The following is a 21175-nucleotide window of genomic DNA, read 5'->3' as shown; positions in this document are numbered from 1 at the left end:
ATGCAGCCTGACAGTAGCTTCCTCAAAGAATGTCAAAAGGTTTGTCATGCATGACCTACCCTTGCAAAAACCATGTTGGCTATTCCAAAAGGAATCTCAGTGCCCCATAAACCTGTACCCCTCTTTCCCACAAAAGGATTGTAGCCACGTGTTAAACCTCCAGGTAAAGTTTTGCTTCCCTCTGCTTGCACATGGTACAGGTAGAATTCCAGCGAAGACTACCATGGAGGTTGTGCTCCTAATCTCCTCTGCTAATTCCACAAATTTGTCCTGCAGGACCTCAAACCTGCCCTTACCCATGTCATTGGTCCCTATGTGGACCATGACAACTGGATCCCTTTCTCCTCTGGCCAGGAGCTTGTCCACGCACTCAAGGAGATCTCCTACCTGGGCACCAGGCAGGCCTACCTGGGCACCATACATGGGAAGGATTGTATTTGTTTGAGTGAACTGCATATGCCTTTAAAGAGATAAGTGCTGTGGTTGCAACCACATTACTAGATGCAAAATTTGCACAATTGTAAATGGTCAATTTTGGCACATTTCCTTGTGGTTATTTAGTTACATATGTTTTACCGCATTAAGCTTGAGAGGCAAACCTACGGAACTCAGCGTAAGTGCTTGGTTGAGATCTTTCCTGGTTTTGTTACCTGCTGTAGCTAGCAGGATGCTTAACGATGAGAACCAACTGTCCAGTTACATTTGCCCTACAGTGTACATAAAATATTAAGCGATAAAAATGGGACAGGTCTATATTCTGCTTGCCAGCAGGCAGAATATGCAGTAGTGAAACTGTATGAATTGGCATTACTTATTGTTTCAGGATGACATATGATATCAGAACACATTCTGTAAAGCTTACTTTCAAATCTTATGTCCCTCAGGAACCCCTGAAATGGCACTACTACCAATGGCTGTGTATATCACTCAGGAACACCTGAAATGGCACTACTACCTGTGGTATTTGTGGCTCATATTTGTTTTACAGATACATTTTTTAAGTGTGATACACGGGGGTGCAGGAGGAAGTCCATAAGCATGTGTAGGGAAATAGCTCAGTCACAAGGAAGGAAGTTGCCTGTTGTTATTAGGGTGTGACACGTGATGCACATTTTCAGTCAGACCTGACCAGTTGTTTGATCGTGTCTTCATCTGCTGCACAAATCGAATAATCTATCAAGGATTACAGTGAAACAGAATTATAAAAGCGCAGGTATGTATTGATGTGGCTGTGTGCTGATTTTTAAATTATGGGTTGGTAATGTTTCAGGCATTTAGGTGTATGCTGCCACCTATTAAAAGCCATAATTTGACAACTATTGGCACAATCAAGTTGACATATTGTAAATTTTAGCCTGACATTATGCTCTTTGATTGTGCTGGATTACATTTGATGTGTTATATTGAATACAAATTAATATTATAGTATTCTTTCCATTACCTTGTGAAAGAACTGGAACTTATTGACAGCATATTTCGCGTAATATTGTGTTTATGTCGTGCAATTTATTTCTGTATATGTGATTGCTGCTCAGGGATGGTGAGTAACGCTACCTGATTCTAGCTGTCATTAACAGAGTATTTTAAACACAGTAATGGGCTACTTTCAGCATTATGTGAGGACGTATGGTGATATTCAATCATGAATGCACAGAAACTCTCTCTTGATTTCATGAATATTATAATTTAATGGTTTTTCAATCTGAAAGTTTCATCAGATTCAGAGGTACTAGAAATGCAGAATAAGTGGAACAGCAGTGTCAGTAATCTTGCGGCATGTGCTTAACCTGATCAAAAGTGGGAGCAAGAAAGCGCCTCTCGATATTGAAGATAAGCACTTGGGCATAGTGAGACTAAACATCTGTTTATAAAACACTCCTAAATTCAACTAAGGTGTCATTTGTGTAAATCCCCCAAGGCTGAATAGGGCCCACTGAGCATATTGTTTCCTGGAGATTTTATATGATTTGTAGGAATGTGCAGTCTGCATTTCATCACTGCACAGCTTTTATAGTGGATGCCTGCCTTTAAACAACTTAGTTGTAATTTTAAAATGTCAAGGAATTATCACACATGATTGGCCTCATAACTGAAAGCAGACTGCACCTGCAAGCTTTGGGAGAAACTCCATCATTTATGCAAGGGACACTCAAGCCTCACTCTAAAGGGCAGTAGGAGTGTTCCCTTTCATTTCGCCCCCTCCAACCAGGGACTGATTTACACCTGAGATTTCAGGTGAGTGGAATATCTAGCCAATCAGCATTGATCAATCAACTATCAGGTAGAAATCCAGTTGTACTACGTGCCTTGAGGGTCAGATTTGAATTTCCCTGATCTGGACTCTGCATGCATCAGGGGTTATGCGTACCTGGAGTCTGAGGTTCTGGCCATGGAGAGCCACAAGGTTTACCAGTTTTTGGTTTCCTAAAACTAGCTAGCTGGTCTGACCCATGAAAGTAAAATGTTATAATCAACTGTTTTCATTAGTCAATTAAGTGCTCAGGAACATTAAGGACCTGTTGCGCCCCAGAACCAGGGTTGGGGACCCCTGAGTTATGCGAATCATTCGATCACTGATGTGATATATGGAAGATGTAGGGAAGCCACTCACTTTGCTTCAAGTAAATAAATGTGACTTGACTTGAGCGATCCCAGGTTACTTCCAGTTTTTTCCAGGTACTTCCTTGTTGCTAAAAAATTACACATCTCAGCAGATGGGCCGCAGAGTTAAAACAGGCAGAGTATGTAACAGAGTATGTTGCATATGTTAAATATTGGGTGGTGCGGTGGGTAGCACTGTCGCCTCACAGCAAGAAGGTCCTGGGTTTGAATCTCGGCTTGGGGCCTTGGACTTTGCATGTTCTCCCCCCGATTGGAGACTCTAAATTTCCCATAGGTGTGAGTGAATGGTGTTTGTGTGCCCTGCGATAGATTGACCGCCTGTCCAGGGTGTATTCCTGCCTCTCACCCAATGCACGCTGGGATAGGCTCCAGTACCCCCGGCTCAGGATAACCAGGTATAGATAATGGATGGATGGATGTTAAATATGCCATTGGGAATAAGTATTTGATCCTGTACAAAACTGTAGGTATTATAATACATCATAAAATGACATCTCTATCCTCTCTTTTCTGGCGGCTGAAGGATGCAGTGGAAAGCAATATATTCTTCCACTATTGAAGTTTCAAGGCCTATGTGATCTAGGGGCGTTGGTGCTTGTCACTCTGTTATATTTTAAATTCAGATTATAGAAGTGGCTGGTGATTTACGTGTTTTTCTTTCTTAGATGATGGTAGGGACACACTGGTAGAGAGATGTTGTAAACTGAAGTGAACCCAGCAAATTAGCCAGCCCGGTTGAACTGTACAGTTAAACAAACCCAACAAAACAAAGCAGAAAAGCAAAACAAAAATGCAATAACTTATTTTAAATGTTTGGTGTAAGTAATTTAGGCTTTTTACTTCACTGATATTTAGCAGATTCTCTTATCCAGTTACTTATAATGAAAACAGCACAAATATCAGGGATTGAATTGCTGTAGAGGGGGAAAGTATAGTTTCAAGAAAGACAGCACATGCAAGAAGTGCAGACTCTGGCAACCTACTGTATCAACAATTCTGCTGAACATTAAACTAAGTTACACAAACAAGGACAAACCTGTCCTTACGGCCAGTAGACGACATTAAATGAACAAGAGCAAAGAACCACAGACTCTGGAAACAAAAAAGGAAATAAGCTGCACCTAATCAGGCGATAGCCTTGTGTAGGCCTACTGTATTTACTGAGACATTAATAGTCATGTGACTTTAAAATACAGATCAGGGTATTATTAATGAAAGATGAAACTTTTTATACATACATTTCAAAAACATAATCTTTGGTATATAAAGTGCAGTATTTAAAAAAATGTTTTTTAATCTATCAGTTGTCATGGGTATATATATATTGTTATTTATTGTAGACTATGCTGCAAAACAAATTACCCCAAGGGGATTATAAAGACTCTAACTAATTAACTAACTAACTAACTGACTGACTAACTAACTAGTAGTATGTTACTTTATTAATGTATGACTGAAACCCGACACAATGTCCATGCTATTAAACGCTAATGCTGCATATGTATGTGGCATGCTGAAGCCTGTATTCAGTCAACATTTTTGTTTACTTTGAAATACAAATAAATGCAGGAAATAGTTTTTCTCCACAAACTCAGTTTAGCAGATTCATGTTCATGAAGCTGACTGTTAAAAATAGAAAAAAAAAAGAAACAGGCATCTAAATTTAACACAAATCCAAGTTAAGGCCTACATGTATTGTTCTTTTAAAAAATCTTTAAATGTTGATCAAAACATGCAGTTGTGTACAATTGTTAAATATTAGCAATAAAAGGCAGTATACTGTGCAGTCTTATACTATACATTGTGTTTGTGTAAACAAGAAAATATGTTTAAAAATATATATGTCCTTTGTCTCAACAATTGGGGTTTGTTTAACTTGAACCAAATGCCTTCAGCCAAACCTGACCAAGCTTTTAACACTTTGCAGAGTTGTGTTGCATTTCACTGTTTCTGCGGTTCAGTTATAAATAACCTGAGTTGAGTTTCTTGAGGTTCAGTACTCCACAATGGACTATGTTTACTGTCTTTAAAAGTGGCCCTATATCATGCAACTATTTCTTTCTCTTCCACCAGGCAAGGTCTTCCTCTGCATTCATCTGCAATGAGAACACAGGCTTTATGGTTTTATGCCATCTACTCATATGGTACTGTTTTTATTCTGTTGTTGCTCTTTCAGCTTGTTTACAGGAAGAATATGTCTATTCACAAGTCACATAGTAGAGGCAGAAACTTTTTCAGCTTTTCAAGACCAGGCTTGATATGGTGTTAGACACTAACTAGTCTGTAGGTACTTAGACCACAAGGTACAATATAGTCAGGAATATGGCAAGCATTGTTGGGCTGAATGGCCTGTTCTCATCATTATGTTATGTTAAGAAATGTTAAGAAAGGTCTTTTGTCCATAGTCAAACTGTAACTTGCTTTGCTACTCATTATTGAAATTTGGAGAGAGTTCTGAGATTTCACTTAATTGGTGATAGGTACACACTAAAATCCCTCATTGTTGGCACTGAATGATTCTTGTTCACTTTGACATGAATAAAAGAAAAATGCTAAATTACTTATATTTGTTGAAGCCAAAATGGATTTTATTTGGGTGTCGGTGGTATTCCAAAAAAAAAAAAAAAAAAGACACAACTGGCCTTGGTGGTTACAGTGAGCCTATGCTTTTCAGTCAATAATATGTTAAAAGCTCAGGCTTGCCTAATTCAATCAAGGTGATTGTAGCTACAATATCTGAAAGATGATGAAATCTAGATAATTAAGGGCAAAATAGCAGAGCACAGAACTTTCTGCAGTTGCCTGTGGCATACATGGGGCGGAAGTGCAGTATAATGGGTAAGGCACTGGGCTTGTAACCTAAAGGTCACAGGTTTGATTCTCAGGTAGGACACTGCTGTTGTACCCTTGAGCAAGGTACTTAATCTGCATTGCTTCAGTATATATACAGCTGTAGAAATGAATGCAATGTAAAAAAAAAAAAAAAAAAGTTGTATAAGTCGTTCTAAATATGATCATCTGATAAAGGCCTGTAATGTAATATTCAAATTTATTTTGAAATAAAAACATTGACACATAAATGTGACTGTTTTTTTTTTTTGTTTACACTTACTTGAGCTCAATTAGTTAATCAGCGAGATACAAAGACACAGATTAACATGTAGATTTTTTTTTTTTTCTTTTAGAAAGAGACTAAAATGGCTGACCATATACATTTTGGCTAATTTGGAAAAAGTGTTGCCAAGAAATTCAGAAACAAATCTAGGAGTGAAAATGACAAAAAAACTAAAATATTTACATTATTTAGCAGACGATTTTATCCAAAGCGACGTACAAAAGTGCATATCATGGTCATTGCACAACTACAAAACACAGGTTCAATAAGGTAAATACTCATTTCGTACAGCTGTTTCTACCCAAGAACACACTTCACACCATTTTAAAGTCTGTATGGAACATAATCTCATAATGTCACACTATGATTGTGTTTTTTTCCAGTGCTAAATGTGCACGCGGCTTCATGGACTGCAGAAATACCAGATACAATATCAGCACTGCTGGGGTCGTGTGTCGTGGTTCCCTGCAAGTTCAATTACCCAGACCGTGAAATAAAGCCTACAGACCTGACAGGAATATGGCACACGACAAATCGAGACATATACATTTATCACCCGGACTCCTCTAAAGTGATGGAAGAATTCAGGGGCCGGACAAATCTGATTGGGGATCTTGCAAGAAAAGACTGTTCACTGAGAATTAATCACCTGAAAAAAAAGGACAATGGCCCATTTATTTTTAGGATAGAGATTCGTGACTTTGATAAGTACTCTTACAAAGATAAATTGGTCTCCATTGATGTCCAAGGTGCGTTTGAAGAAGTGTTCTCTATGTGGCTTATTATTAAAATCATGAGTATATACTGATAAGATCCTGGGTTCAAGTCATTGTAAAACATAGGCAGTTCCTTTTAGGTCTGTGCACTTTGGCTATTGAAAGCCCCACTGCATTCTTGAGACCAGCTGTGATTGGAAATATGTTTTCATGGCTTTATTCTCTAGAATTGTGACAGCTCACTTTGTTGACCGAAAACTGAAAATGATTCATTGGGATCTTGTAGCTTACAGATGGCGGTTTATTAGGTGCTTGTTTTCACTTGACTACAGACTATCCAGCCTCCCCACGGCTGACCGTGAGCAGGGAGGTCAAAGCAGGTGACGCTGTGACTGCTTCCTGCTCTGTGTCTCACTCCTGTCCCACGGAGCTGCCTCACCTGATCTGGAGCCGCAGTGGAACAACCACCAACCAATCAGAGGAGCTGCCCAACCGCCAATGGAAAGAGACGTCAAACTTAACTTTCACTGCCACAAACTCTGACCACAACCAGCATCTGATTTGCATAGCAAAGTATCAGCAGGTCACATCTGTGCAATCTTCTAAAATATTGAATGTGACATGTAAGTGGGCTAATGTATTTATTTATTTTACATGTTTTTGCACAAAGCCTGAAGTATTTCACAATATTCTTCAAAATGAGAACTAATGCATTTTGATAGCATCTTATTCTGAGGCTAAATGTGTGATACTGCTATAAGAAGATGTAAACTCGTAGAATTGTTCTCTATCTGGGTATGCATCACATGAAATATGAGATAATTTACAGTTACTGTAAATGCAAAAGTATTAGGACTGTAACAAAATTTATGTTGGTTTGATTCTGTACTCCAGCACATTGGATTTGTAATACAATGAATGCGATGTTAAAATGCAGATTGTCAGCTTTAGTTTGAGGGTATTTATATCTCCTAGCTCATGAAAATAAAGGACCATGTTATGAGTTTCTGTGGAAATAAACTATGTTTGTGACTGTTGTCGTTCATCTAGATGCCCCAGTCCGTGTGGAGGTCGAGCCTGAGTCCACAGTGGTGAAGGAGGGAGATGCTGTGGAGATGCAGTGCTCCAGTGACAGTAACCCTCCTGCACACGGCTACCAGTGGTACAACACCACTGGCACTCTGCTGTCAGAGGAACGAATCTACAAACTGCACAACGTGTCCAGACACACTAAAGCTCTCTACTGTACAGCCATCAACACAGAGGGGCACAAGAACTCCACTCTGGCCAAGATCAGCGTGGAGTGTAAGTGCAGATCAAAACGTTTCATTTGGACAGTTACACACAGGCCCTCACGTCTTTGTCGTCTGGCCTGAAATGAATACGTAATGACCATCTTTCTGAGCATATATCAGGTGAAGAGATGTGTTGGGTACACATTTGCAGTGTTTGATGGGTCTCCAGTTATCAGTGTTTTGACATAAAAATAAAATGGAGCAAGGATCTCAGGAGAGATCTGGTTGATTTTAAACTGCAACTACAGATGTCTTTCTGTAAGAGGTCCAAATTGAATTAAAATTGCTGTGTATGTTTCATCTCCACATGAACTTGTGTTGGTTATTGTCAGGCCTCAACTTTTCCATTTATTTGACATAACATCATCAGCAGTGCACAAAGGCAGATGTTTTGTTTTTATATTAAAATTTGGCTAGTTAGTGATACAGACATACATTTGGCACAGTATGTAAATAAACTGAAAACTGTAGTTTAAAAAATCTAATAATAATCATAATAATAATAGGAATTCTTTAATAATTTCCAGACCCCCCAAGCATTGGAGCACAATCAGGCTGTGTTGCAGAAATCACAGGGGTGAACTGCCGGTGCCTGGTGGAGTCCAGGCCCGCTAGCAGAGTCCAGTGGAAACTTGCAGATGGCAAAACTGAAAACAGCAGCAGCGTCCACAGCACAGATGGACAGGACTCCGCCACTGTTCACACACTGCATTTCCACCTGGGCCTTACTGATGTGGTGTCCTGCTACGCCAGCAACAGACATGGGCACGAAACAAGGGTCCTGGAAACCAACCAAAGAGGTACTTTACCATTTTCCTTAACTTTCAAAGGGGTTATATATATATATATATATATATATATATATATATATATATATATATATATATTAGGGCTGTCAATCGATTATAATATTTAATTGTGATTAATCGCATGATTGTCCATAGTTAATCGCGATTAATCGCACATTAATCACACATTTTTTATCTTTTCAAAATGTACCTTAAAGGGATATTTTTCAAGTGTTTAATACTCTTATCAACATGGGAGTGAACAAATATGCTTGCTTTCTGCAATGTTAATTTATTATTGGAAATCAATTAACAACCCAAAACAATGACAAATATTGTCCAGAAACCCTCAAAGGTACTGCATTTAGCATAACAAAATATGCTCAAATTATAACATGGCAAACTCAAGCCCAACAGGCAACAACAGATGGGCATATTGACCTGTTAAATTTAACATTACTTAGTAATATGAGTACTCACGCAATGTAGTGTGTCCAACTTTATGCTTATAAAGGTTCACTAAAACATCCCGTTTTTTAAGCATTAACACAAAACGATGGACCTCAATGCATCGCAACAACAGACACATTCTACAACAGGTACATTGGTCAGCTAAATTTTCCATTGCTCAAAGATCATTCCCTGGATCCCTCGCACTTCTAAAGCAACTCACACAACGTAATTGTGTCCAACTCACATGGGGTAAATAAAGGCTCACAAAACATCCCCTTCTACTATGTGGGATCAAAACACCATGATACAAAATAAAACAAACAATAAATAAAGTGAGCCGGAAACAGTGGAAAGGGAGTATAATACAGAACTAGGACTCGAACTAGGATATTGCAGTTAGGCTATACTTCAATTTCCTTGGATACAACAGTTCGGCTATAGGCTACTTCTATTTCTTTGCACCGAGCCTGTTGCTTAAACAGACAAGCCTGTTTACATTGTCGGACGACAGGGCAGCTCCCTACTTCTGAACAGTATGCCCAGACAATGAAAAACTGTGTTCGCGCTGTTTTACTCGGGAAACATGGATTCCCACAGTACACGCTGCTTTTTTTATTGGTAAGGAGTATATTAAATGAGTAAATAGAGTGAAACCGCGAAACTAGTTAGGCTGCAGTAGTACTGAAATGTAAATATGGTATCACTGTCAGGTTATATCATTTGCAGCTTTTATTTCTGAGCAAAATAACGTTTTCTAGCTAAGCTGGCTAGCGAAAAAAGTTGTTGATGGATATCGTAACTTTTAAATTTCAAATATTGCTATAGTGAATGGCAAACATAAACGATACTAACGCATATCACATAATCACACACCCAAATGCAAATGCATGAAAAGCCTAAATACACCATTTTTCTTTCTTACCACGAACTACAAATGCCGCCATTTATCTTAATGTGACGTAACCAATCCGGAAGTCGGAAAAGTCGGAGCTCAGAAATGATGCTCGAATTTCCGACCTATAATTCCGAGTTCTACGACCGTTCAGTTGCTTTTTTCACAAGTCGGACCTCGTTTTTTGCTAGTTCCAAGTTGTCTTGAACGTAGCATAAGGGTCGGGCAAACGTTCAGCATAACAGAACGTGCGTTAAAAAAATTAGTGGCGTTAAAACGAATGTGCGTTAACGCGTTATTATCGCGTTAAGTTTTACAGCCCTAATATATATATATATATGTGTGTGTGTGTGTGTGCATTACACTACCTTGCTTCTAGTCCTCTGGTATTTCTGCATTTTCTAAAGTCTGTCCAAAACTTTCTGCCAGTGGTTTAAAGATAATCTCAGCTAAATCTTTGAGTACTCTTAGGTATATGCCATCAGGGCCAGGGACTTGTCTTTAGTTTATGTAATCTATCCAGTAGGCGGAAGTGTAGTATAATGGCTAAGGAGTTGGTCTTGTAACCTAATTTAAGGTCGCAGACTCGATTCACCGGTAGGACACTGCCGTTGTACCCTTGAGCAAGGTATTTAACCTGCATTGCTTCAGTACATATCCAGCTGTATCACTGGATACAATATAAGTCGCTTGGGATAAGAGCGTCTGCTAAATGCCTGTAACAATCCAATACTTCTTTATTCTCTATATTAATATATTCTGAGACGTTCTGTGTTCTGAATATGCCTTGCAGCCTATTGGTAACCTCCTCTGTAGTGAAACTCTCAAAAAGTAAATTAAGGCATCAGCAATATCCTTATCCTTACAGTGTAGCAGGGTGGGATGGCAGACCTGCCATCCCAATTAATCTGGAATTTATCCTCACAGGAGTACTGATGGCCATCTACTTATCAGGCGCGGCTGCTTCTGCCTTTGTGCTCATATTGGTTATTTTATTGCTGTGGAAATGTTCAAGACGAAAAAAACGGTAAGTGTTATTTAGAAAACCCCTCACATCAGACTGGAAATTTCATAATATATGCCCTGGAGATATGTTTTAAAAGGAAGCAGTACTGCAACACATATTATATAAAATGAAAAAATGTACCGTTCACTTTTCAAAGGGAGTACAATGACACAGTACAATGTTGCATTGCAGTAAGTCCTAATTTTAACACTGTACATAACTGAAACATACTGGAATGCTTATGAAGCTGTGATTAATTACTAATGGATTACATCAACATGCAAGCCACCCACAGGCTACTGTTTGTATGCTGTATGTTTCAAAAGGAATGGGATTATGTTTAGATGGACCAGGAAATCGAACGTTCATTGCCTGCAGTGAAGCCTTCTTTTCTCCTGGTTTCGTTTCTTTTTGCTCCTATAAATGTCCCTCTGCTTTGTCAATTCTTTGACATGCCTTTTACATTTAATATAGATTATCCCCTGAAACTGGGCTGGCTGTTGTTTGGATGAATTTGGTACGAAATGCAAACCGAAGTGCTCAGATGATGTCACATCATAGGCCTACCAACGTACACTCATGTTTTAGCATAAGAAATCGCTAATTAAAATGTGGCAAATGAAACATGTATAACATTTTTTTTTTGTTGCTTTTAAAGTGTGGAAGTAAAGATAAACCCTGTCTACTCAACTGCAGGCCTGTAAGTCTCCAAAGTATGCGACAGAAAAATGTGCATATTCAGTATAGACAAAAATTAATACTATTAATTAACAGCGAACAGTAACTAGCTGCATACTTAATTAGCTATATAATTAAATGCGGTCCAAAAGGAGCATTTAATTATATAACTAGGTTTCATGCTACACTCACTACCAATTTCTACCTAGTCATAGCTTGAACTAATTGTTTGAAACATTGGTTCAAAAGTTTTTTGAACAATTAACACAAGCCACAAAACAACTGCCTTTTGTTGGTTAGCAAAATCCATTTTTAAAACATAATCATTTTTTCAAAACTGCAAATTTATTCTTAAAAATCGCCTCAAGAATGTACATACAGACTTGCAGGCAAGCACGCAAATTTGACAAGGATGATTTCAGTTTAAAAAGTAGGTAATAGCTCCAGACAATCATACTGACATGTCTGGCACAGGTTTTTAAGGCATGTCAACAAATTGTTGTCAGACTCTTGACCAGCATAGCCCACTACAGCTCTTTCTTAATGTGACAAAGAGTCATATTTTCCACATCAAATACGAGCTGAACTAGTAGCAACTGGTGCCGTGGGAGTGAGCTCTAGGGGTTTCGTCATACTTGTTCCTGGTTATGGTTATACACTTTGTTGTACGTCGCTCTGGATAAGAGCGTCTGCCAAATGCCTGTAATGTAATGTAATGTAATGGGTACTACACACACTATCTAAGCAGTGTTGATTTCAGTCGGCGATCAATAGTCCTCACTTTTGCTGATTAGCCGTCTGTTATCTGCAGTTTTCTGTCCGGCTCACGGTGAATTTTGCATGACACACACGCTTAATGTGCATTGGGTGTTGCCGCGGCGAAGGGCTAGGGTGTGTAATACGCGTGTCATTTCTTGTTTTATTTTCACAGCGATGACCAGCATGTGGGAACACAGGAAAACATAGCGCCAGCCAAATCCCAGTAGGTCTCTAAAGTACACAGAAGAAAAATATTCAGACTCATATTCTGATTAAACATAAATGAATAATGCTGAATTGACTGTCTTTAATGCCATCTAGCAGCAGGGGAAAGGGGCCTGTTGAAGATCCGTCTGCTACCGGGGATGATAACATTTATGTTAACAGTGAGGTAAGTTCAATAATTTAATGTTGCCTGTAAGCACATGAAAGGAATAGAGTTCTTTCTGGGTTTTAAAAAACATACTATTTTAGATCAAGTGAGCAGCCAATTCTAGAATTATTGGGACCCTTCATGAAAGTGAGTAGAATGACTGTAAAAAAATGAAAGCATACAGTGGGGCATATTTTACATTACATTACAGCATTTAGCAGATGCTCTTATCCATAGCGACTTACACAACATTTTACACAGCATTTACCTTGCATCCATTTATACAGCTGGATATGTACTGAAGCAATTCAGGTTAAGTACTTTGCTCAAGAGTACAATGGCAGTGTCCTATCCAGTAATAGATATCCAAGCCCAGTTCCTTGCCCACTGTGCTACACTGCCCATTTTCGGCTCTAACGTAAGGGGGAGCCACATGCTGTTATCTTAACACAATTTTTCTGACACAAAAAGTTTTTATTGAGTAATACAATTTTTTTCTGCAGAACATAAAGTAGGTTTCAAAATTATCCCTATGATTCATATTTGGTTAAGCCTCCCCTGGAGACACTGAGTTTCTTTCTGTAATGTCTGCCACAGTTGCAGAATACTTTTGGAGGGATATTGGACCACTCATGCATGCAGAAATTTTTTTTTATGTTTGCGCTTGTGGACTGTTCTCTTCAATTCAGACCACAGGGTTTCAATAGGGTTCAAGTCCAGAGACTGAGATGGTCATTGCAAAAACATTGATTTTGTGTTCATGCAACCATTTCTATGTTGATTTTGATGTATGTTTGGGGTCATTGCCTTGTTGAAAGGTCCCTCTGTGACCAGGTCTCAACTTCCTGGCAGAGCCAACCAGGTTTTGAGCTAAAATATCCTGGTACTCAGTGGAATTATTTATGCCATCAACCTTAACAAGAGCCCCTGGACCATTAGCAGACAAACACTCCCAAAGCATCAGTCATCTTCCACCATATTTTACTGTTACCCCAGTGTTTTTGAGAAAAATTATATTAGAAAAAAATGTTTATTTGAGTAAAAGCAGTTTCCCCAAATGTTTCATCATAAATTTTGAAACACAATGTGTATTATTTATTCTATACGATCATTTTGTTTGTTTACATGAAGGGTGCCAATAAGTTGACTGTATGTTTTTTTATTGCCTGAGGCAGTTCTATGTCATCTTAGATACTTACTGATAATGTGCCTGCTTTAAAATAGCTGGCAGAGGGGCTTTTGGAGTTATTAGTCTAAGGGAAGGAAGTACCCTTCATTGAACTCAGAAGCTGCTTGTACCATGATGTCATTTTTACTGAGACTGTACATATGAACCTATTATTTCATAGCATTAAATTCACCATTGTAAATGTAAATATTTGTTTTTTTATATTGTGTAGGCCCTTTGTGCCTGGTGTGAAATAGTGTCTAATTGCATGGTCCATAGGAAATAGTTCCAACAGAAAGTATGAATAGAGGTAATCTTTTGCACAGTAATGGGGTAGTGCACACATGCACAACCCTGGAGGCATAACATCACTATACATGCTTTTCTGGAGCTGCAGGAAGTATAACTTCTGTGCATTTGTGTGTGCAATGAAATGGTTTCACTGTGTTCCTTTTCTATTTCCAGACACCATATTTTGAAGAAGAAGAAGAAGAAGAAGAGGAGGATTATGAGAATTGTTTTAAAGAGGACGTTTATGCGAACATGTAATGGCACAAAGTTGGCTAGTCTTAAGAAAAACCTGCTACTTTAAAATGCGTGATCCGGAGGCAGTTCAAGCAACGACTATGCATTGAAAAGGCCTTTGTCACACGACAGGAATTTTGATTGTAATTCTCAATGCACACATTTCACATATGATACTTTTTTATTGGATATAGCTTGTGCGCGATGTGGTTAAGGCTTGTGATTTCTGTCAGCACGACAGAAATAGGCGTTTGTTATCGGACGGCCATGAAAATGGCCTGTGGTATAACAAGAATCATAAGAACCGTTTATTCTGTAGTACGTGTGCTGGGTGTGGAAAGGGTCCTTTTGATGTCTTATTTCAATAGTTTGTTAATATTGCCATGTACTGCTTTGCATTGTCATCAAGTATATTACTATAATCAAGAGCGAAACATTATTTTATTTAATTCATTGATTATTTAGTGTTCTGAGAATATCGTTGCTGCAATAAAGGGGTCAGTTTTTTGTTAGAGGGGTCAGCTTTTGTGATAAATATATGGCCCTTGTATGATGTGCTTCTATCTGTAGATCCTACCAAAAAATGTAAGAGTGTCTGAAAATTGTGTATGGATTTGATAAAGTAAAGCCTAATTTGTTTTATAAAAGATTAAACACAGATACAGCACAATTATTTTTGTCATTTTTATTGATTAAAAGTACAAGTACATAGGTTTGTGCATGACAGGTAAAAGCTAAATCATCTGAAATAATGTAAAAATGAAATCTTTGGACGATGTTTCTTATTCAGATCAACATGAACAATGACATTGTAACACTTCTCCGTGTACAAGATTTGTATGTCCATGTATAAGAAAAGGATTGGCTTCCTATTGAATATCCAGCTGCAGTGCTCTTGTAAAAAAATAAAATAAAATAACGTAAATATAGGTGTCTGTTGGAAATGGACAGTGGCCATATTCACATGTTTGTGGTTATAGTATGGTTACAGGTATGGCTCGACAGCTCCTGAGTTACTGCATTCAACACTGGGGGAGTGGCATCTAGGGTACCTGCGTACCTGTTTCATTCTAATCAGAGGCATCTTCCACACATGTATACACATCATCTTCCTCTCCAACCTGCTGGACCGAGAACAAAAATCAGATTCCAGTGGTTTTTCCAAAAGTGAAATTAGCTTATTTAGTTTAATTTTAGGGATTAAACTGAATATTATACAGGTGTGGCATAAGGTTTATGGCATATTATTGAATAAATGGTAATACTGTCTTTGAATGGTCCTTCTTAAGATTTGCACTAGTCCGTCATTAGTCTGGACGAACGCATGTACTTTCTGGGGCAAAAGCGGCAGCTTCCCTATTGGTTAATCGAACTGTCTGTCTCAGTGTGCCGGTTCTCCTGTCCTTCTAATGAATGTGTCGCCCCTCATTTTTCGATTAGTTATTTCATTTTAAATGTCTAGCGTTAGAAACAAAGACCTATTTTTTAGCGCAAGTCCACATAGTAGTACGGTTTCTGGTTTGTTCTCCTTCTTCGATTTCGTTTCGCGGCAAAATCGAGAAGAAACTAAGCAAAACATTCCGTTAACTTAGCGATGAAATCGAACAAACTAACGTCTGCTAGCTTCTGTTTGATGCGATATCGGTGTAATAATGAGGTGCATTGTTCCCGGTTGTTATAATGCCCCCGTTAAACTTGCCTTGAAAGCACGTTTTCATAGTTTTCGATGCAATGCAACTTTGTGCCAGACATGGCTGGATGTAATCAGACGCATAGACATATATACATCTATATATGTCTATGATGAAGGGCGACACATTAATTAGAAGGACAATATGAGTCATGAGAAGCAGAAGTGTTATAAAGTGTAATTCCCCTTTAAGCAATACATTCATAAATGCCTATGTTAATAAAAGAGCTACATAGAGATCTGGGCATGTGGTGTGCTATGTCAATGCAAATGTACCAAGTGACATTACTGTGACAAGCTTAGTGATAGAAAATGTGCTTATTTGTGGTCATTGACATGTGCATTTATGAATGTCTACGTAGTGCTTATGAGAGGACGGTGTACTGCTTATGAAGGGCTTATATATCTCCTTAGGACCATTCATAAAAGCTGTGTCTAAAGAAACATGCTGTAGAAAAGAATACCAGACCAACTTAAACATTTTTGAACTACAGCAAACTGATTTAGCGACAGTTGAGATCATTTACTGTGTAATGTGTACAATCAAATCTAACAGTTTTAGTGTTGTCTGTTCCTCCCAGTAGTACGTCTAAGTTCTAGACTTAGCTGGCTGCTTGTAACCTGACAAGATGTCCGCTCTGCCTTGTACTGGCCCTCCATTAGAGTGTTGTTTCCTGATCTATGCACCCGTTTGCCTGCTGTATGTCTCTCTGGTAGAGAGCATCAGTAATGCATGATGTAATGCGTTATGTACATCTGTGAGAGCACCCTTGTACATACCCCAATATTACCATACATCTGTTCATCGTTTACATAAAATCCACTGTTGATGCTTTTTTCCTCCTTTCTAAAAAAACAAAAACAAATGAAAGAATATTTAGGTCCAATTCAATTCGGGTATTAATATTTTCTTTTTACACTTAAAGGGGACAATGAGTTTTAAAAAAATCAGTTTGGCACTTTGTGTTTTTTGATACAGATAAAATGCAGTCAATGCCAGTGGTTTCCAAACTTCTCCACAGGGACCCACAGCCAGATCCAGGTATCGATGTGTTCCCCCTCAAGCACACCTGATTTCATATTATAAATTATAACCCAAAATCCAGTTTTCCTGTGGTTTAGGTTATAATTTCTCACAGGTGTGGAAAAAAATACCTTGCTGCCATAGCGTAGGAGGTCCCTGTCATGGTTGTGGCTGCGTCGTCCATACCAGTTACAGGTTGCTCACGATTGTGTCTGACAGACATCATAACACAAAAGTTAAAATAAAATCAACATTTTAAAAAAGCACTGGGTGCCAGTTACAAAGGAAGCATGATTACCTCGTTCTTCTTGCTAGCCACACCACAACGGCCATGCCTGCCACCAGCAGCACAGCAGCAACTATGAGTGAAATGTACTGGAGTTCACCTGCAAGCAGAGACAAATCAAACTTAAGTGCCTCTCTGTTGTCGTTCAGTGGTGATTAAAATCAGTGTAGTATGATGGGTAAGGAACTGGGCTTGTAACCTAAAGGTCATGGATCTGATTCCTGGGTTGGACACTGCTGTTGTACCCTTGAGCAAGGTGCCTAACCTGCATTGCTTCAGTATATATCCAGCTGTATAAATGGATGTAAAAAAAAAGAAAGTTGTGTAAGTCGCTCTGGATAAGAGTGTCTGCTAAATGCCTGTAATGTAATGCAATGTAAATGCTGTGTAAGTCACTCTGGATAAGAGTGTCTGCTAAATGCCTGTAATGGAATGTAATGTGACGTAAAATCTCTTCAAATCTGCCGCCTAAGTGCCCACTGAATTTGGACTCATCACATATTTGTGGTTTATTAAAATAAATTGGACGAACAAGCCAGAAATTCGCATTCAGAGCCATCCGGTGATACTTCTGAAGCTACCCAGGCCATTATTCCCCTTTTCTCTTCTCCCTTTAGCTCAGGGCAATAAAACAAAAAGTGTCTCCCCATCCCCCCGATGGCTCACTACACACAAAACCACATCATAATCTACCTACCACTACTAACTACATTTTTTCCAGTTGTGGGAAACATGTTAGCGTTGACCTGTGTACCATATGTTTTATGATTTAGATTTTGTGACATAAACAATTAAATTATAAGCTACTTACTTTTTTATTTGTTTTTTTATTTATTTAATTTTTTACATTTGCTAGTACATTATGTGTGTATCATTAATAGTTTCTCCCATATTTCATAGGTTTTGATACATTAGTCTCGTGCCTCTGTGCCGTCGCTGGCAGCGCTCCCTCTCTGGAGCAGCCAGGTAATCTCAGGGGGAGGTTCTGAGTCCACTACGCACAAGCAGGCCACCCCCGCGGCCCTCACGCTACAGGCCGGTCCCTCTTTTATTTCTGGGGCATCTAGAGCAATCAGAGGAAAATATGTAACAAAGGATTAGTGCTGAACTGAATCAGGGTTCTACCTGAAGCTTGATTCAGTTCAGGTTTCAGTCAACTTTGACTCGGAGGGAAATAAAAGTGCATGATTTCATTTTTTGGTCTTTACAAACAAAGCATGGCCAAGTTCAGAAAGCCCCAGAATAGGTTTACCAAATATGTGATGAAAAATGTAAACATACATTTACAGAGACATTTTTTTTCTATTATTGTCTCACAACATTAATTATGTATGAAAAACTTGAGATTGACTTGATGACTTGAGATTATATTTAAATGACTCGACAAGTCACCGCGAGTGGTACAATCTGGATCAGGGCATTAGTGTTTTTAAGGCCAAATAAAATGACCAGCATCTGACAGAGTTCCTGTACCACTCTAACAACGGTTAATGTTTGACTCTTTGAGCCGCAACGCAGTGGCTTGTTCATACACTGTTACATGTGTGATTACTGTGTGGATTATGTGTGAAACTAGACATGATACGTCATCTATATCCAGATGTGTTTTATGTCATAAATTAGCTGATCATAATACTACGAAAGACATACAGATTAAAGAATGAAATATGTAACTGATGAAATCTGGAACAATACAATTAATTGTGAAAATGTAAAATATTTTATCCATTTTTTTCTGTGCCTATTTCTTTAGCTTCCAAGGGGTTAAAGATCTGTTTTGGAACATGTGATCTAAATGCATTCTTTGATAAAAAGTTAAAGTAAAAAAGCATTGGTAGCAGTCAGTTTAAACAACTAAAAATAAAACTGTTCTCAGAAAAGGGGAATTGAATTGTTACTGTAAGTTTCAATTTCCAATAATGCTCTGTACTACATTCAGTGTTAAAAAAAAAAGTAATAAGATGCTATCAAAATGTGTTAGTTCTCATTTTGAAGAATTGTGAAATCCTTCAGGCTTTGTGCAAAAACATGTAAAAAAAAAAAAAAAAAAATTAGCCCACTTACATGCCACATTCAAAATTTTAGAAGATTGCACAGATGTGACTTGCTGATACTTTGCTGTGCAAGTCAGGTGCTGGTTGTGGTCAGAGTTTGTGGCAGTGAAAATCAGGCTTGAAGTCACTCTCCATTGGCCGTTGGGCAGCTCCTCTGATTGGTTGGTGGTTGTTCCACTGCGGCTCCAGATCAGGTGAGGCAGCTCTGTGGGACAGGAGTGAGACACAGAGCAGGAAGCAGTCACAGCGTCACCTGCTTTGACCTCCCCGCTCACGGTCAGCCGTGGGGAGGCTGGAGAGTCTGTAGTTAAGTGATAACAAACATCTAATAAACCACCATCTGTAAGCTACAAGTTCCCAATTAATCATTTTCAGTTTTTGGTCACCTAAGTGAGCTGTCACATTTCTAGAAAATAAAGTAATAAAAACATATTTCCAATCACAGCTGGTCTCAAGAATGCAGTGGGGCTTTCAATAGCCAAAGTGCACATACCTAAAAGGAAGTGCTTATGTTTTACAATGACTTTAACCCAGGATCTTATCAGTATATACTCATGATTTTAAAAATAAGCCACATAGAGAACACTTCTTCAAACGCACCTTGGACATCAATGGAGACCAATTTATCTTTGTAAGAGTACTTATTAAATTCACAAATCTCTATCCTAAAAATAAATGGGCCATTGTCCTTTTTTTTCAGGTGATTAATTCTCAGTGAACAGTCTTTTCTTGCAAGATCCCCAATCAGATTTGTCCGGCCCCTGAATTCTTCCATCACTTTGGAGGAGTCCGGGTGATAAATGTATATGTCTTGATTTGTCGTGTGCCATATTCCTGTCAGGTCTGTAGGCTTTATTTCACGGTCTGGGTAATTGAACTTGCAGGGAACCACGACACAAGATCCCTGCAGTGCTGATATTGTCTGCGGCACTTCTGCTGTCCAGGTGGAGGTGGTGTGAACATTTAACACTGGAAAAAATAAATAACAATTAAAGTGTGATGTTTTGAAAAGATCCTGGCTAACTCACATTTAGAGAAATGTTATTAATACACATTTTCCGTGTCAAATAAAATTTTTTTAATAAAATAATAATAATACATGAGTGGTTCCCAACTCTGTTCCTGGAGGTTTTCACTCCAACCCTAACAAAGTGCATCTCATTCAGCAGCTAGAGATCTTGTTGAGCTGCTAATTATCGGAATCAGATGCATCAAATTAGGGGTGAAATGAAAATCTACTGGTCGGTACATTTCCAGGAACGCAGCTGGGAACCATTCACATTCATATTCCAAAGAGATGGACAGGTATCGCTCATGGAATAATTATCTCACTGAAAATGGGAATACGATGTTTGGGAAGAAATCACGTTTTAGAAATCATCCAACAATGTTGTTGGAAACATGATGGGGGTATTAACATCAAACAGTATTGTACATGCAAATTAGCTTGCACAACTGTAGTGAATCCTTAGCATTCAGACTGCCATCAGCACACAAAACCATTTCACTGACGAAGGCATTAAGAGAGAATGTTTGAATCTGTTAGCTTCATCTTCACTACAAATTTAGATTTTGGATCTTTTCAGAATGTAGATTGACTGAGGCATGTCGACCGAGGGTTGTGTTTTGAAATGCCAAGATTCCAAAGAACACCCATAGGTAATTGGTTGCTTAAGATATGTGAGAGCATTGTGTGTTTGAGCTTTAAAAAAACATCACAGGGCATGCCAC

At 38.6% G+C, this 21175-nt stretch overlaps 1 protein-coding gene and 1 long non-coding RNA gene across 5 annotated transcripts in view; one reads left to right on the top strand and one right to left on the bottom strand.

Moving 5' to 3' along the window:
- The window catches only part of LOC118236053, a 46435-nt gene that overhangs the window by 2390 nt on the left and 22870 nt on the right, over window positions 1-21175 (bottom strand). The gene's annotated exons all lie outside the window — the stretch shown is intronic.
- LOC118235565 (myelin-associated glycoprotein-like) lies at window positions 1125-15063 on the top strand. 4 transcript variants are annotated; one of them, XM_035433031.1, is made up of 11 exons: window positions 1125-1213; window positions 4696-4766; window positions 6121-6486; window positions 6762-7076; window positions 7504-7758; window positions 8276-8548; window positions 10809-10908; window positions 11546-11587; window positions 12497-12547; window positions 12649-12715; window positions 14331-15063. In XM_035433031.1, the coding sequence occupies exons 2-11, from the start codon at window positions 4724-4726 to the stop codon at window positions 14412-14414; spliced, it is 1596 nt and encodes a 531-aa protein (XP_035288922.1). In that variant the 5' UTR covers window positions 1125-1213; window positions 4696-4723; the 3' UTR covers window positions 14415-15063. The 4 variants fall into 4 exon arrangements, with proteins under 4 accessions (XP_035288922.1, XP_035288916.1, XP_035288930.1 ...); XM_035433025.1 differs by having other exon boundaries at window positions 12646-12715; XM_035433039.1 differs by having other exon boundaries at window positions 1126-1213; window positions 6786-7076; window positions 12646-12715.

Source organism: Anguilla anguilla, chromosome 1 (assembly GCF_013347855.1).
Source record: "Anguilla anguilla isolate fAngAng1 chromosome 1, fAngAng1.pri, whole genome shotgun sequence".
NCBI lineage: Eukaryota > Metazoa > Chordata > Actinopteri > Anguilliformes > Anguillidae > Anguilla > Anguilla anguilla.
The sequence above is the reverse complement of the archived record's forward strand: the minus strand, read 5'-3'. Positions and strand labels throughout refer to the sequence as shown.

Coding starts and splice junctions, on each gene's coding strand:
- LOC118235565 (XM_035433025.1), top strand. CDS start 4,724: ATGAGAACACAGGCTTTATGGTTTTATGCCATCTACTCATATG. Junction 8,549..10,808: donor CCTGGAAACCAACCAAAGAG/GTACTTTACCAT, acceptor TTATCCTCACAG/GAGTACTGATGGCCATCTAC. Junction 11,588..12,496: donor GTCTACTCAACTGCAGGCCT/GTAAGTCTCCAA, acceptor TTATTTTCACAG/CGATGACCAGCATGTGGGAA.